Consider the following 17773-nt stretch of genomic DNA (forward strand, 5'->3'; position numbering starts at 1 on the left):
ATATGTATAATATATATTCACAATAAAAGTTAAAATCTGAGTGTTTTTTCATTATTTATACATTCTACGATGTAAATTCTACAGATTATATTTGCATATATATATTTATATAATAATATAATATATATGTGTGTATATTTGCTTTAATGCATATTGATATTAACTTATTTCCTTAAAAAATTAAAACAAGAAAAATTTGTTTGCCTTTCAAATCATTCAAGAGAAAAAAATTCCTACACTATTTTTTCTTTCTTTACAAGAAAATATAATTATTCTTTGAGGAATTCTAAACTACAATTATGGACAAATATTTTTACATAAAAGGATTTTTTTGAAATTCGACAAACAATAATAAAAAAAAAGAGAAATACGCCTGAATTTAGAATTAAAATGTTATGAAATGCTACAATTGTATACACAAAATGATGAAGTGCGTTGGTTCTTATGAACCAACTTTCATTTGTTGTTGATTTTGCAATTGCTGCTGTTTCTTTTCACGTTCACGGCGCCGTAGTTTTTTACGTCTCCTATCAATACTGGCCAAATCACTTTTGATTATGTTATACGTTTTACGTAAATCTTGGATTTGTTTTAATAAAATTGCTATACACTGATCGGGATTGAGTGAAGGATCTGAAAGAAAATAAAGTTAAATAATTAATGAATTTTTTTTATTTATATGTTTGACTGTTAGGTAACTTACCCAATTGCACTAGGAAATTATAGGGACATGGTTTAGAACCAGGTGTAGTAGATTGTTGCGTTTGTTGTTGCGATAAATTGTGTTGTTGATGTCGTGTACCATGGTGTGCACTGCGTTGTGAAACATTATCGGAATTGTCATCACTATCGGAAGCTGTTAGAAAAATATATCATTATTAACAATTTTTGACCTTGCCAATAAATAAATTGAACATTGAATATTTTTATTTCTACAGTCCAGACTATGGTTCGGTCTAATGACCAGTCTCTAGATCAGTCTATAGACCAGTCTATAGACCAGTCTTTATATCAGTCTATAGACCAGTCTATAGACTAGTCTATAGATCAGTCTATATACCAGTCTATATACCAGTCTATAGATCAGTCTATAGACTAGTCTATAGATCAGTCTATAGATCAGTCTATAGATCAGTCTATAGACCAGACTATAGATCAGTCTATAAACCAGACTATAGATCAGTCTATGGACCAGACTATAGATCAATCTATTGACTAGGATATAGACCAGTCTACAGATCAATCTATAGACCAGTCTATAGATCAGTCTATAGATCAGTCTATAGATCAGTCTATAGATCAGTCTATAGATCAGTCTGTAGATCAGTCTATAGATCAGTCTATAGACCCGTCTATAGATCAGTCTATAGACCAGTCTATAGATCAATCTATAGACCAGTCTATAGATCAATCTATAGACCAATCTGTAGATCAGTCTAGAGTCCTGACTATAGATCAATCTAGAATCCTGACTATAGATCAGTTCAATAAATTTAGGAAATTCCAATTTTAAGATTTCTATTTAAAATTTAATATACTTCCTTCAAAATTTGAAATTCCAAGTTGTAATCAATTACTAATGTATTACCAATTTAAACAAAATTGTACTCACCAGTATTCTTTTTATTGCACGGCATCGCTCTCCGTCTCTTTGAGTGTTGATGATGTTGAGTTTGTTGCTGATGTGTTTGCTGCTGTTCCGTTACCATAGCGGTATTATCAGCCTGTTTACGTGGTCTTCTTCGCTTACGTGGTGACACTTCATTTTCTACATCTACAGATTTCTTCAAATCTTCACTGGACTCGTCTTCCTGACTACCCGAATCGTTGGGTGAACTACTTGTGGTTGCCGTGGTGGTAGTGGTAGCTGAAGTTGTTACCGCTGCAGCAGCTGCACCAGTAGAAGAACCAGTGGGCAAGCTTTTGTTGTTTGATTGTACATTAGAAAAGTCTTTATCAGCCGTAACACTTGAGTCGGGCATTACGGAAGTGGCTGTTCTTTCTTGAGAATCTTCACGTCCTGTTATAACCGAAGCCGGACTTCCTGGTATTGTTTCTTCACATCTCAATAGTATAATGGAATCATTGTGAGGATCAGGTATTGTGGTTGTTGTTTCAGCTGCTGACGTAGAGGAGGCCACGGCTACCAGAGTCGCTGAAGGTGGTGGGGGTGCTATGTCTTTAGTTGCAAGATTAGAGTGTGGATTTAGGGGATTTATTATTGGCAGATTTGTAGGTTTTGGTATATCACCCAAAGGCTTTAGACCATCATCTGGCCGTAATTCGGTTCTTGGGTCCAGATAAAAACCAGATGTAGATGTTGGGGCTGGTGTGGGATTGCTGGGTGCCGAGAGTGGTTGAAATCCGCCCTTTGAAGGTGTTTGTATGAGGCCGGATGTGGTAATAGGTTTAAGATTTTGTGGTATGGGTCTTATGGTTGTAGAGTTTTCGAAGGTTTTAGCTGTGGACACAAATGCTGTGGGATTAGAGGCTTGTACGGAGGATGCTGTGATGTGGGATTGTGTAGGATTTGGTAGCAATGTTGATGTAGTGGTTACTAGATTGGATTTTGTTATGGTGGTAGGTAAAGTTGATTGAGATTGTGTTACTACTAACTGTTGGTTTTGCTGTTGCAATTGTTTTTGTGGCGTTTGCTTGGGAGTTTGTAAAGCAGCAGCAGCTGCCTGGGCGGCAGCCATTACCGAGGGCACTGCTGTAGAGGCAACAACTACTGAAGCTGGTATATCGGGCAAAACTATGGGAACTCCTGCAGAAGCCGTTACCACCGTATTTGATCGCACAGAACTTGTTGCCAGTTTATGGGGTGTAGAAGTAGTTGATGGTGTTGAAGTTTGTCCCATGTGGGAGGTAATCTCTTGCTTTTTGTCGCTAACAATTTGTGTTTGTTGATTTTGAGCACCAGCTGTGGGCATTATTAATACAGATTTCTGTATAGTTTGTGTTAAATTACTTGAAGACAGCGTTTGCTGTGGATTGACTTGTATAACGGGTTTGGGAGCATTTTGATATCCCACTGATGTTGCGGCATTTTGTGGTATTATTTTATTTACTAGCGAAGTAGTAGGCGGCGTTATACTAATCAAATTTGAGGATGCTGTAGTAACCACTGACGCGGTTAAAGAAGGATTTCTTGTTAGAGTAGTGGAAGTAACCGCCTTAATGGGTATAGGAGCCGGAATGTCATGATGTGTAGCATAGGCCACTTTGGCGGCACCCATGGTTGTTTCTAGTTTAACTGCTGTGGCCGAGGGTTTACACGACTCTGGTCCTAGTAATACAGGACTGGGTTTCTGTTCTACAGGTGTGGTAGTAGCTCCTGAATCTTCAGCCACATCTTCTATTACCAATCTTCGTTCAGAGTCTGTACTGTCGTTGCTATCATCCGAGAATGTTTCGGGATTGGTGGAAGATAGAGGAGTGGTTGGTGTCACTGGATGACTAGTGACTGGTGTACGTCTTTGTATAGCACATTCTAGTTTTTGTATGGTCTCCGTTAGCTGATTCTTGGTGCCTCCCATGGATTCTAAAATACCCATTTTCGGTTCGGGGGAAGTTAAAGGTGTGCGCTTATTGGCCAAGAAGGTGTTCAGAGGACCACTTAACAGACCCGTCGAAGAGGAGGATGATGAAGTAATGTCCGTATTGATTTTTAAAGGTTCGCTCAGCAAAGTACCAGAAGAAGAGTTGGTGCCAAATGGATTTGTTTGTGTTAAATTTTCTAACGAAGATTTAATAGTTGTGCTTGTATTTAAACTACTTGTTAATAATGACGGCAAACCAGACATTGTGGGTTTTTCATCTTTTGTATCGGCTGTCTCTTTATCTTTTGTTTGTCCTGCAGCAGCTTCTTGCTTTTTATTCTCTTCTTCCTCTTTCTTTTGGGATATGGCCTTTAATACTTTATCGGCTATGGAGGAAGTGGTAGGTTTTGTTTCCAATTTAGAAGGGTCAAAATCAAAAGCTCCACCAGTAGCCGACAACAAGACTTTAGCATTTTCCAATTCAAATTTATTTTCACGACTACTGGAGCCAGCACCAAATGACAACTCAAATACGCTGCGTGTTTCTATGAAGGGACTGCCAACTTGTGGTTTTGCGGTGGGAGCGGTTGCCATATTAGGAGGTGTAGACAATTTGGGAGAGGCTACTATGGGTTGAACTATTGCAGTAGCTTTTATGGTAGAGGTAGAATGCGCTGTAGAGGATGATGGCAAGACATTTGACGACTTATCGGGTAAGGTCTTCGTGGGTGTAATCTCCGAAGGATTGGTGGGTATGACAGGAGTTTGTGGTGATTGTAGGGCATCAGTTAAGGCCCTGGTAGTTTCTTGAACAGTTTGTGCCAATTCCTCATTTAAGGCATTTATGTTCAAATTAAAGCTGGGAGATTTACGCAGAGTATCGAAGGCAGAGTTTTCTCCTTGTTGTTTTTGTGGCGTTATTACTGGAGCCAATAGAGTAGAAGCCGACGAGGCTGGAGTATTAGTGGGTGGTATAGATTTTGGCAGAGCTGGAGCATTCATTGTTGTACTTGCGCTTGTTTTAGTTTGTGCCGAAATTTGTGTCTTAATAGGGGTAGAAGAGTTGCCCGTACTATTGGTTGCAGTGGATACTGATGAATGATGCAATAATTTGGCATCTGCTACTAGGGGACTGGGTGTGGTGGACTTCTCTTCCAATTTTAAAAGTTTAGCTTTTTCTATTACCGATTCTTTCATGGGTGAACCACGTTTTTTACGATTAACCAACGCCGACATAGGATTTGGTCCCAAGGTATTATGAAGCTCGGTCTTAACATTAGACTTATTACGTTGTGTTATTGTTGAGCTGGAACTGGCAGCCGCTCCTAAATTGGCGGTTATTACAGAAGAAGTATTCGATTGGACCATGGGTGATTTACGTATTTCAAATTCAAATGGTTCATTGTCCTTGAATTCATAAACATCTGGTGAATTGGGTTTATTGATAACAGACGATGAAACCTTTGTTTCCTTGGCACAAGCACTGGCATAAGAAGTAGAAGAAGTCGAAGTGGTAGATGGTGAAGATAACGATGTGGAAGTAGACGAAGAACTACCTGATATGTCCAATTTACTCATGTCGGGCAAAAATCTTGAACCAGACGAGGAAGAAGTATTTGATGATGATGACGTAGAAGAGGAGGTTGAAGATGTGGAGGAGGGTGAACAAGCGGCTGGTGGCTCAACTTTAATAATTTCTTTATGTAAGTTAGGTTCAATGAATTTTTTAGCTGTTTGTGTATGAGCGGCTAAGGATTCTGTCAAAGAACCCTTTTTGGGAGTCTCTATTTTTTTACCAAATGAAGTTTCTAATTTCTTAGCCACTGATAGAGGTTTTTCCACTATAACTGAAGTATATTTACTGGGCATACTTAAGCCGGAGGATGATGTTGCAGAAGCAGGGAATCTAGTGGGTTGTAATATAACAGTTTTTGTTTCTGGCGTGACACTTAAGACTGGTTTCTTCTCTTCATCCTTGAGTGGTGTTGTTGCTTCCGTTTTTAAATCTGGTTCTTGTTTTATATTTATAACACCCAACGAAGATTTTGACTCTTCTTGTTTTATAAAAGGTTTAGCTTTCAGGGTTTCCTGCCTTTTCTCACTCTCTCGTTCTTTAATGATTTTTTCCACTACTCGAGTATTACCCATCGATGTGGTGGAAGTTTTAGAGGCCATTTGTGGCTTGTCTAATGATCTTAATTTTTCAGCATTTATAATTTGTTGGAATTTCTTTCTCATATTTTCGAGTTGTGTAGTCTTATCGGAAGATTGCGACTCATCATCACCAAACGAATCGGTTTCTGAAGAAATCTCAGTAGAAGAACGTTTACGTGGCTCGTCTTTAGCTTCCTGTTTACATTCTTCTTTCAGATTAAGGGAAGAAGAGTTTGAAGGATTTACTGATGGCTTCATGTCAAATTCGTTCTTTTCCATTTTAATTTTATTAAGGTTACTACTACTTTCCTTAATATCTTTAGTTTCTTTTACTGAATCCTCATTTTCTATGGAGGTTTTTATACTCTGGAAGCCTTTTAGTTCAGAACGTATTTGATTTAGATCATAATCTCGTCCTTTACGTTGTACCAGAGACTTACTGGTACTTGGCATATCTTCTTCATCATCCTCCTCATCATCTTGATCATCTGTTTCCGATTGACTATTGGGTGCTGAAATAGATTGTTTAGATTTAGCGGGAGACTTTACTCCCTTAGCAGATTCTTTCATACTGCGTATGGGTCTTTTAACAGGTTCATCAGAATCTGTATCCGATTCTTCCTCGGTAGCTATAGAAACATCGGAAACATTAGCCGAAGTTCTTCTAGCCGAATTGGGTGTTTGTCTTTGGGGACGTTTTTTCAAAGCCGACGATGTTGCTGGTGATTTAGTACGACTAGAGTTTGAGGCCACTGAGGAAGGTGTAGTTGATCTCGGAGGCATAGAGTCACTACGTCCACGACCCCGTTTACCAGCTGCTATGGGTGTTTTCGAAGCTGATACTACCGCTTGTTGTGTAGTTGATGATGTCGAGGAGGCAGCACTATTTGTGGCCGATCCTGCTGGTGTTGAAGCCAATGAAGCTGCCGATGGTGGTTTTGGTGGATTTTCCTTAGATTTTTCACTTGAACTAGATGTTCTGCCACCACCCTTAAATTTCGATCCTTTAGTTAAATTTTCAGCAATACGTTCTCTTGGTACCCATTCATCATAACGATTATTCCAACCGGTATAATGCACCAAATACATGGGTGTACCGCGTTGCAAGGTAATTTCAATAACCTTAGCCTCGTATGTTACTTTCTTTTCATGATAATAGACTTTTAGTTTATCACCAGTTTCTACCACAAAGTCACCTGTATCTATCTTTTCTACAACTATTTCATCTTTACGACGTTTATTGCTACGTTTATCATCATTCTGGGAAGACTGCTTGCGTTGTGTCTTATCCTTTTTGTTAGAGACATTTGAACCTAAAATAGGAATTCATATAGAATGTGTTATTTATGGTAAATTATTAGCGCTGGAAATCCCGTATCAGGGAAATAACGGTAATTAGATGAAAATTGTATTTTAGGATAGAAGCTCTTTTTAACTCGATAAATATGCATTGAATTAAGAAAAAGAGCATGAGTAGTGATCACTTATATTTCAGAACAAAAGTCAAATTTCACTGAGAAAACGCAAAAATCCTAGCACGCGTAATAACTTTGTAAATAAGAGAAAATAAGATCGATGTGTGATCACACGTATTTTTGACTAAAAATTTATATTTTCTAAGTAAAACCTTTTAAACTCCGCTATATCATTTGATCATTCACATTTCTGATCAAAAATAGATTTTACTGCTTATAAAAAGGTAACCGATCCCGTTCTAGACCGCTTATAGATTTCAGAAAAATATAAATAATAAAGCTTTCAAAAGTTTAGTCTGTATGGTTTGGGTCCTAACTAAAGCTTTTGTAAGAAAACAAAACTTTATACAATATTTTTCAATATTTCTTTTAAATTGATTTTTCATCCACCCATACTAAAGCTTTTACAACTATAGCTCCTCTCTCACTTTGCGTTTCCTCTTTTAATAGTTGTTTGCTTCTCTCACTCCCTTCTTGTTTTCTTTAAAAACAACACTTTTATTTTAGTTTCAGTTATCCACTAACTGTGGATTTTGACGTTTGTTGTTAAAATAGCGAAGCAAAAGAAAAGCGAAAAAATTTGCCGATAAATTTATTTAAAATAAAAATAACAAAAAAAATTTTTTGCATAAATTGTAACCGTCTAAGAAATAGGTAAAAAATATTAAATAATTAATGTTTAAAATATGAACTAAAAAGAATTATTAAAGAAAACTGAAGTGCAATTAAAAACATGTGGACAAATAGTATCTCAAGTGTTTTTATTTTAATATAAACCAAATGGGCAACTAGCCGAAAAGTATTAATAAAAAAATGTTGACAAAACCATCATACTAAATGTATGGATGATATTGAGCTGATAAGATGCGTGTGCAGGTCATAAGTTTTATTTTGGTTTTATGAAATATATTTTTGTTTTTGGAAATTAGTATGGATCTAGTGTTATCAATAATATTCATGGACAATGAGGAGGTATAGTAAAAGAAAACCGGTTCATTTTAGTTTTTTTAGCTAGAATTTTAAATTCAAAAAGTATAGGGGGTCCTAATTTTTTACATCGCAATATAAATCAATTACACTTTCACTTATAAAACAATTGGAGGAAAATTATTAACGGTCTAGACGATAATGCTAATACCCTACTTATGATAAACATATTAAATAATAAAAAATAATTAAAGATAACAACATAGAAATGATATAAACGATCAAATCAAACTATAAGGTATCTGACAACAGTATAAAATATGTAGTTATCGGTATTGGACTTTATGTAGAATATAGAGCCATTTACAGACCAATCTTAAAAAAATATTTTATTATGATTCTCTGTATCTATAAATTTTATTTATATTAGAATCTTTTTTTTAGGAGAATATTATCAAGTTTTGTTTGTGGAATGTCTTTATGATAGGTAGGCAGGGACTCTTACGATTTATAAGATATGCCCCCTTATTACGAGTATCGTTGTCGTATGCGAAGTCGTTGTCGTAGACGTTTTTTATTTAAAATTTCGACAAAGTCAATACAAAATGCATAGAAATTTATATACATGATCCGCTTGATAACGCATCGTATATCGCAGCTCTAAACTATATTCATAAAGCTGAGGTAAACATATCGTACTTGGAGATCGAACACCACCTATTGCAAAAAAGGAAAGAGCACATACTGCCATGTAAAACAAGATTAATTCTGGTTCTACTGATATCTGGATGGAGCAATGCCTATTGTTCTCCTATAAACCGCACCATAATCAACCTATGCCTGGCTTGTGGTGAAGGTCCACACGGCACACTTCACCTTTTTGATTGCAGAGCCAATCCCACTCACTCAGGTGCTCAACATCTTGGCAGTTATTTTAAAAAGTCATAGAGTATTTACATAAGACATCTTTAAGAAATTTCCAACTGGGAAGGTTTTTAACTGTGTCCAATTATAATCCGATTGTAATTGCTGTAATGTAATGTATTGAATTTTAATTTGATAGAAAATTTTAGCAATGGGTTTTATGACCAATAACGAGACGTTATATAAATTCCAATTTAACTGAAAGTAAATTTTTCATTGAAAATCTGTTTCTTCACTAAACACTTGATGAAATTTCACTTTTCACTAAAAATTTCTATTTTTCACTTAAAATTTGACTTTTTACTAAAAATTCCAATTTTCACAAAAATTTAGATTTTTCACTAAAAACCCATAAATTCAATTAAAATCTAATTTTTTTTCAAAAAAATTCAAAATATCTCTAAATTAAAATTTTTATTAAAAATCGGAATTTTTCCTAAAAGTTTTATTTTTTACAAAAAATTTATTTTTTTTTCGCAAAATTTGATTTCAAACTAAAAAATTAATTAAAATCATATTTTTCATCATCAATAAGTTTTTCGAACATAAGATCGAATTTTCGAATATATCTGATATATTTTAACAAAATTAAAAATACTTTAAAATATTAGAAATTGACCTTTAAATAAAACTAAAATTATTTTTATATGAATCCTCATGATTTATATATCAGTTAGGTGTTTTGAACCTATTTCGAATTTTCCAAAATAACTTCGAATTTTCAAACTTGCGTTAAACAACATAATTTTTGCAACTACTTTTGGAAATACTTTAAAATTCATAATAATTTTTAAATTATTTTCGAAATTAAAAAATGTATTTTTGAAATGTTTTCCCATTCCCATTAGGTTCACTCTTTAGGGCCAAATTTCAGTTAAAATTTTTTAAATAAACTAACATACAAACTTACTAACATTGCATTTTATAACTAAAAATGTCTTTAATTCCCATCAATTCCTATAAATTTCAGTCCCGAGACACCCCTCCCAAAATGAGTTTTCTACTAAAAGCAGCTAAACAATTCACCAACTCGTCTCTAACCACCTCTAACACCGGCCTTAGATGTCTAAGTACAGGAGTGAAGTTTCACTTAAGTGCTACAAATAATAAACACAAACAACAACAGCAACAATTTAGATATAAATCTCAACAAAATGCCACAAAGAACAAACCAAAAACTAGTAATGCCATTTATACATTATTTACATTGGGTGGCATTACATTGGGCTATTTGGTATTCGATAATATGGAGAAATTAAAAAAGGTACAAATGAAATCATTAGAAGCTACAAATAAATCTGCTAGTAGTAGTAAGCAAACAAAGTCAGACAATAACGATGATGATGAGGAGGTTATTAAATCATGGCATTCTACACAACGTAAGGATTTACCCACTTATAAATTGGAGGAAATTAATAAACATAACAGTTTGGAAAAGGGTGTTTGGGTAACTTATGGCATTGGGGTGTATGATATCACCAAGTTTATACCTAATCATCCGGGTAGTGATAAGATTATGTTGGGTGCGGGCAGTGCCATAGATCCTTTTTGGGCTATTTATCAGCAACATAATAATAAGGAAATCTTAAAACTGTTGGAATCTTTTCGTATTGGTAACATAAGTCCAGAAGATGAGGTGAGCACTGATGATATGGGTTCACCCTGGGCCATGGAACCTAAAAGACATCCTTTGTTAAAGCCTGCCTCTGAGAGACCCTTTAATGCTGAACCTCCTTTATCGCTATTAGCAGAGAACTTGTACACTCCCAATGAGTTTTTCTATGTTAGAAATCATTTACCAGTGCCAGTAATTGATATCGATTCTTATGAATTAGAAATAGAAATTAGCACTCCTCAAGCGGGGGCTAAGATAGAGCAAAAGGTATTAACTTTTGAAGATATAAAAGCTTTACCCAAGCACACAGTATCGGCAGCTATAATGTGTGGTGGTAATAGACGTTCGGAAATGACTAAATTTAAAAGTGTTAAAGGTAATGTGATTAATGAACAGATATTAAATTTGTATTAAATTTTAAATATTTTGTTTTTAAGGCCTATCCTGGAGTGCGGGAGCTGTGGGTAATGCTAAATGGTCGGGCGCACGTTTGCGTGATGTTTTATTAGCCATGGGTGTTAAATCTAACGAAAAATTACATGTTATTTTTGAAGGTGCTGATTTAGATCCCACTGCTAATCCCTATGGTGCCTCTATACCTCTAGCGAAAGCTATGGATGAAAGAGGTGATGTTATATTGGCCTATGAAATGAATGGTAAACCTTTGAATCGTGATCATGGTTTTCCCATACGTGCTATTGTACCAGGCACTGTAGGAGCCCGTAATGTTAAATGGCTGACACGTATAGAGGTATCGGAAAATGAATCCAGCTCGCATTGGCAACAGAATGATTATAAAGGTTTCAGTCCTAGTACCGATTGGGATACCGTGGACTTTACAAAATCTCCTGCCATACAAGCCATGCCAGTAACATCAGCTATTTGTACTCCCGCTCATGGTGATAAAGTTAAGGTTTCCGAGGATGGTTTTGTAGAAGTACGTGGTTATGCTTGGTCTGGTGGTGGTCGTCGTATTGTACGTGTAGACTTAACCGCTGATCAAGGTAAAAGTTGGCATGTAGCCACTTTGGAACAAGAAGATGAACCTGATGGTCGCCACTATGGCTGGTCTTTGTGGACAATACGCATTCCTGTGGATCCCAAGCAAAAGGGAAAGGAAGTAGAAATCTGGGCAAAGGCTGTAGATTCAGCCTACAATGTACAACCAGAACAATTTGAAAATATTTGGAATTTACGTGGTGTTCTATCGAATGCCTATCATCGTGTTAAAATTATTGTCGATTAGGAATCGAAAAAGAGTGTAAAGAGGAAGCATATTTTTTGCATATAGATTTAAAATTATTAAAATTTTTGGAATGTTATTTTTTTAAAAAGACTTGTAAAAATTAACTGGCAGTTTATTAAGTTAAGAACCAAAGATGAAATTAAATAATTTTTAGAGTTTTGAATTTCAAAATAAAATGAATTAAAAATAATTTTTAGTTAATAAAAAAATATTTTTGTTAAAAAAACATGAAACTTGTTTTTTTTTTTAGAAAAATATAAAAATATTTTAAACATTTGTTTAAAAAACTTTCTTTAAAAAATATCTTCTTTTAGCAACTTTATAAAATGTTCGAACAAAAGTTTAAAACCTTAGGAATCGAAGAAGAATCCTCTTTTATTTTTTTACTGTTTTGTTTTTCTAGTCTTTTGTTTCTCTACCTTTGGATCATTACATTCTACTAATGGAATCAGAATGGTCTCCTATACTCAGAAACTACATATACATTGTGAAATAAAATTTTGAATTTTCCAACTTACCAGATGGTGATGAATCTCGTGTTACTTGTCCCGATGAATCCTTAGAGCCGCCACTTTCTTTATCCTTCTCTTTCTCCTTTTCTTTATCTCTTTCCCTCTCACGATCGCGTTGTTCTCTCTCACGTTCCTTTTCTTTCTCCTTCTCGCGCTCACGTTCTTTTTCCTTTTCCTTCTCCTTTTCTTTTTCCTTTTCCCTTTCACGTTCTTTCTCTTTTTCCTTCTCCTTTTCGCGTTCTCTTTCTTTCTCGCGTTCTTTCTCCTTCTCCCTCTCACGCTCTTTTTCACGTTCTTTTTCCTTAGCATCCTCTTTTTCACGTTCCTTGCTAGCTGCAGCAGCTTTTATTTTGGACAAAGGCACATCTCCTTCATCTTTATCTTTTACGGTTTTCTCTTCATATTTTTCTACTAAACTTTTGACTTTTGTAGTTGAAGTGGTGGAGGCACCGCCTAATGAAGATTTGCGTTTATTTTTTTGCACAGTTTCTTGACTACTAGATTCACTAGTATTTTCTGATTCTTCGGTAATGGAGGCATTGGCTGCAGTAGAGGATGAGGGTGCAGAAGCTAGAGCTAATGAAGAACTGCTGTTAGAAGTGGTGGCTAGTTTTGAAATGGGCGTAGAGACTTCTTTATTGACATCTTGTGGTTTGGGTGAAGCCACTGAATTGGCACGAACTAAACTGCGCCCTTTACTGCGATTGGAATTGCGGGGTGACATTAACATTGAACAGCCCAACTTACGGTGAAACTCCCCATAGGGCTGTAGAAATTTCTTAAAGGCTTGTTTCACCAAATTCGTAATGCTAACGGTAACCGGGGCAAAGCCCAGACGCACAGCAATAGATTTCCATTGATTTTGTGAAGTTACACGATTATAACCTCCACGCTTTTGAACGGCACGAAATAAACGATAGAGATCTACATCTTTATTTTGTATGGATGGCACTTTGTTGAGTGGGGTGCCTCGATCATCCATGTATTTGTAGAGTTGGGCCACAAAACGATCTTTTTCCTCACGCGGCTCATCATCTGAGGAGTCAGAATCAATTTCATCTTCATTTTCACTTGAAGAGTTGCTGAGACCAAACAAAACATCACGATCCCAATGGTTAGGTAAGACATCACTATCCAAATACTCCAGAGCAGCTTGGACGGCTGGACCATCTTGTTTAGCTGCCGCCTCACGGGTAAACTCGGTGGCCTCCTTTTTAGGCACTGTATAATAGCGACCATCTTTAAAGGAACGCACCAAATATTCATCTTTAACACGTATACGCACTGTAGCCTGGGCAGTAGGAGCCACCACTAAACCCGGAAACCATTTCTCCTTATCCTTCTTCTTTGATTCCGTTTCCACACAAACAACTTTACCAATATGCTCTTCCTTCTCGTTGATTACTTCCTTGGCATCACTTTCATCATCCTCATCCGAGCTGTCGTCGTTCATTTGGCCCCGACGCCTGCCGCGACGACCTCCCACCACCGGATTGCCAAAATGCTCGGGATGCGTTAGGGGCAACTGATCCAAAGTCTCACTCTCATTGAAATGGCGACCACTCTTAATGCACAAAGCGGTACGACGCAAAGTGGTGATGTCGCCATCATCGAAAACCACCGTATACTGGGAGCAATCTTGTATTTTAGTGACCGTGGCCTCTACATAATCCTTACGATCTGGATGACGTACTTCGACTACAGCACCAACTCTTAATTGTCCGGGAGAGGCTTTAATGTCGTCATCCGAAACAACACCCGAACCGAGACCTTGTTTGTAGGCAACCTTAACTTTTATATTGCGTACTACCTCACTAACTTTGGCTTCACAGAAGGCTCCCTTGTATTTGGCACTAACCTCCGTGCCCACTTGGAGATAGGGTGGATCGTCCACTTGCTGTGACAAAATAAAGGAAAAATTATTATTATCATCAAATATTTTTGTTTATATTTTTTAATGTTTATTGAGGTTATGTCAACAATTGCATTTTTTATTCAAGAAGACTCCTTGAGAAAAAACGCCAAACATGCAGACACACATTCAAACACATACAATTTTTCCATTTCTTTTTTGATATTGAGACTCCACAAAATTTTTTTCAATTTTTTCCATTCCCACTCACCTGCATTTTCTGAAGAAAATATCGTTCAAAACTTAAATTATCGCTTACAAACGCCACTTTTGCAATAAATTATTAAACATTTCCTCCAAAAAAATACGGATTTTCTTGGTGAAATTCTAAATTTAACAAAGTTTTTTAGGTTTTTTTAGACTTTAGATTTTTTGTTTTTTTCGCTTGTTTTGTTACGCCTTTTACTGAGGGAGGCTATAATTTTTTCCTGGGGAAACTCGTTTTCTTTTTCTTTAAACAATTATTAGTTTTTCAATATATTTTTCTTTAATTTTAAACAACTTTTGCATTATTTGTTTATGTTTGTTAGTTTTAATGGGGGAAATTAATATTTTTGGCGCACGAATAAGAAAAATTTTCAATTAATAAATTTACTGCGTTTTTTTCTCTGTGGTATTCGGAGACCTGCGTCAACAAACATTAATGTCGACGCTGACACTAAAAATTTCGGCGGCGGCATAACATCAGCTATAAAGCCGGATAAGCTTTCAACTGTATTAGTTTTTAATTTTCAGTGATAATGTTTGTTTATCATCGGATCGTCATATATCATGTAGTTTTCCATGATAAACATACCAAACTTTATACAGATTGTTACGACAGAATGACAAATGTTCATTTCTGCTTTGATTACATATTCTCAGAGATATCCGTGGCGTGGTATATAAATTGAACGATAAGCAAAAGCTGCGTCGGACAAATTTATTATTGGAAATAAAAAATAAGACTTCCTTAAATAAAAAGATATATAATATTAAATTAGAAAAATTTTCAGAAAATGGTAAAACTTTAAAACGAATTATACAAAATACAGAAAAAATTTTCAAGTAGTATAAATCTGAATCGGTTACGGCGGTTCTAAATCGCATCGACTCAGGTCTCTGGTGATATTCTTCAATTGACATTTATCTACGTCGTAGTTGTTGTTATTCGCAGCAGTGCTGTACAATTGGTGAATGTGGGTAATCGATTTTTTGTTTATATTATTTTAATGCTTGCTACTTCCCACTAGATGGCAGAATAAAAAGTTTATTTAAAAAATATAATGCAATATGAAATATAACATTTATTCGAAAAACTATTCACATAGTGCATAAAAGTCATAAAAAAGGCAAAAAAAAACTATGTTCGAGTATTTGATTGATTTGGAAATTTTACAAAAAATCCTTTCAAAACTACATAATATAAATATTTTTAGTTATACATACGTACTTATTAATTCTAATTGGAATAAATGTATAAAACCTGTTTATATTAAAAATTAAGATACTTATTCGAAAAAAGTCAAAAAGGCATAGTATACTTTCCGAATTATTCTTACAAGGTAATCGACTTAACGACACTCTTAAAGAAAATTAGTACTTCGACTTGTTCAAGAACTGATTTATAAAACTCAAGGATTAACAGTGGCTCGATCTTTATCATAATGTTATTCTAGGTTCTTAACAATACAATTTGTTTTTATTATAAACTTCAGTTCAAACATTAATTACTTAATATCTTTTGCGCGACAGCTGTATCATCGGTAAAAAAGCATCACCCACAGTCGAACTGTAACTAAAACATATTTTTTAATTCATTAATATTCAAATGCTTGAATTGAATAATTGAATTAATTATATATGTTCCCGTAATGCCCTTAATAATTTATAAACAAACAGAAACACAGAGTTGCATTTATAGCTGTCAAACCTCTTACTTTTCCCATCTGGCAGCATTTATTATTTAAACGAAACTGATGAACAAAACACAAGCAAAAAAACAATTCTCAAAACGTCTAATATTTTTACGAACTGAATGAGATATTTCTTTTGGAAAATACTTAATAATGGAACTAAAAATTCTTGAATTATTTAGCGGCATTGGAGGCATGCACTATGCATTTGAATGTAAGTTCAAAAAGAAAAACTAAAACATTTCATTAAAAAATTTTCCTCTAATATAGATTCTAAACTAAAAGGTCAAGTAATGGCTGCAATGGACATCAATACCGTGGCAAATGAAGTGTATGCTTTTAATCACCAAGAAACTTGTTTAATGAACAATAATATACAAAAGTTAAGTGTAAAACTTTTGGAAAAATTGCATATTAACTGCATACTAATGTCACCTCCCTGTCAACCGCATACACGTGTTGGCCAGAAACGTGATATAGAAGATAAACGTTCGGATGCCTTAAATCACATTTGTGAACTGTTGCCTTTGTGTCAAGGAGTGGAATATATTTTAATGGAAAATGTTAAGGGATTTGAAGAGTCTCAGGCAAGAAATATATATGTAAACGACTTAAAGAAATCAAATTTCTATTATAGAGAATTTATATTGAGTCCTACACAAATCGGTGTACCCAATACCAGACATCGTTATTATTGTTTGGCTAGGAAATCACAAGATTTTTCCTTTCCAGCTGATAAATTATGGCTGGAAATGCCTATAGAAAACGAACAATTAAAAGAAAATATTAATTTATCGACCATATTAATTGAAGAAGACAAAATTCCGGCAGAATTTTATTTGGATGAAAAAGTCTTAAAACGTAGAGTGTGGTTAATGGATATTGTAACAAATGCAGCCTCAAATACCATGTGTTTCACAAAAGCTTATACTCATTATAGTGAGGGAACAGGCTCAATTTATTGCCACTTAAGCTTGAAAGAAATGCAAAGTACGTTTTCCCGCTTAAAGGAAATAGAAGAAATGAAAAATCTTGGTGCTGAGGAGGAGAAGGAACGTTCAACTTTGTTATTTAGCTTAAAGCTACGTTATTTTACTCCTCGAGAAGTGGCACGCTTGATGAGTTTTCCAGAAACTTTTGATTTTCCCGTTAAAACCACAAATCGTCAAAGATATCGTTTATTGGGCAATAGCATTAATGTTAAAGTCGTGGGAGAATTAATAAAGTTGATGTGTTTATAAAAAATATAAAGGTGTTTTTCTTTATCCTAAATAATAAATTTCTTTCTTTAACAATAATAAACAACCACATGTAGCAAACGCATTTTTGCTGTCATTATTTTCCGGAGAATTTTATCTTTATTTACAAATTCTCTTTTTTTCAAAACAACAACAAATACCCTTTGTTTTTGTTTACCAACAGGTGTTTTTAGCATTTGTTTTGCTACGCTCAAACGTAAACACAACAAATATAAACAAAAAACCCGCTCTCTTTTTTCCTGCATTCCTTTTGTTGACACTTTCGTACCCACACTCTCGGCAAAAAATCGAAAAAACAAATTTGACAGCTAA

General features: G+C 35.0%; 3 protein-coding genes across 5 annotated transcripts; 2 read left to right on the top strand and 1 right to left on the bottom strand.

Annotated features, from left to right (window-relative positions):
- Positions 1-4: 4 nt before the first annotated feature.
- On the bottom strand, positions 5-14968 carry LOC119612030 (serine-rich adhesin for platelets). Its single transcript, XM_037967742.1, has 5 exons — positions 14519-14968; positions 12402-14292; positions 1613-7009; positions 704-856; positions 5-633 (listed from the first exon to the last, which is right to left on the bottom strand). The coding sequence occupies exons 1-5, from the start codon at positions 14522-14524 to the stop codon at positions 443-445; spliced, it is 7638 nt and encodes a 2545-aa protein (XP_037823670.1). The 5' UTR covers positions 14525-14968; the 3' UTR covers positions 5-442.
- On the top strand, positions 7636-12109 carry LOC119612031 (sulfite oxidase, mitochondrial). 3 transcript variants are annotated; one of them, XM_037967745.1, is made up of 3 exons: positions 7636-7825; positions 9993-11013; positions 11075-12109. In XM_037967745.1, the coding sequence occupies exons 2-3, from the start codon at positions 10014-10016 to the stop codon at positions 11881-11883; spliced, it is 1809 nt and encodes a 602-aa protein (XP_037823673.1). In that variant the 5' UTR covers positions 7636-7825; positions 9993-10013; the 3' UTR covers positions 11884-12109. The 3 variants fall into 3 exon arrangements, with proteins under 3 accessions (XP_037823673.1, XP_037823672.1, XP_037823671.1); XM_037967744.1 differs by lacking the exon at positions 7636-7825 and adding an exon at positions 8021-8047; XM_037967743.1 differs by lacking the exon at positions 7636-7825 and adding an exon at positions 8114-8143.
- Positions 14969-16264: 1296 nt separating the features above from the next.
- LOC119612038 (tRNA (cytosine(38)-C(5))-methyltransferase) lies at positions 16265-17447 on the top strand. The gene is made up of 2 exons (XM_037967753.1): positions 16265-16416; positions 16473-17447. The coding sequence occupies exons 1-2, from the start codon at positions 16356-16358 to the stop codon at positions 17441-17443; spliced, it is 1032 nt and encodes a 343-aa protein (XP_037823681.1). The 5' UTR covers positions 16265-16355; the 3' UTR covers positions 17444-17447.
- Positions 17448-17773: the final 326 nt, after the last annotated feature.

Source organism: Lucilia sericata, unplaced genomic scaffold, assembly GCF_015586225.1.
Source record: "Lucilia sericata isolate MDLA Ls3-8-SP2 unplaced genomic scaffold, ASM1558622v1 Contig001585F_arrow, whole genome shotgun sequence".
In the NCBI taxonomy this organism is placed as follows: Eukaryota; Metazoa; Arthropoda; class Insecta; order Diptera; family Calliphoridae; genus Lucilia; species Lucilia sericata.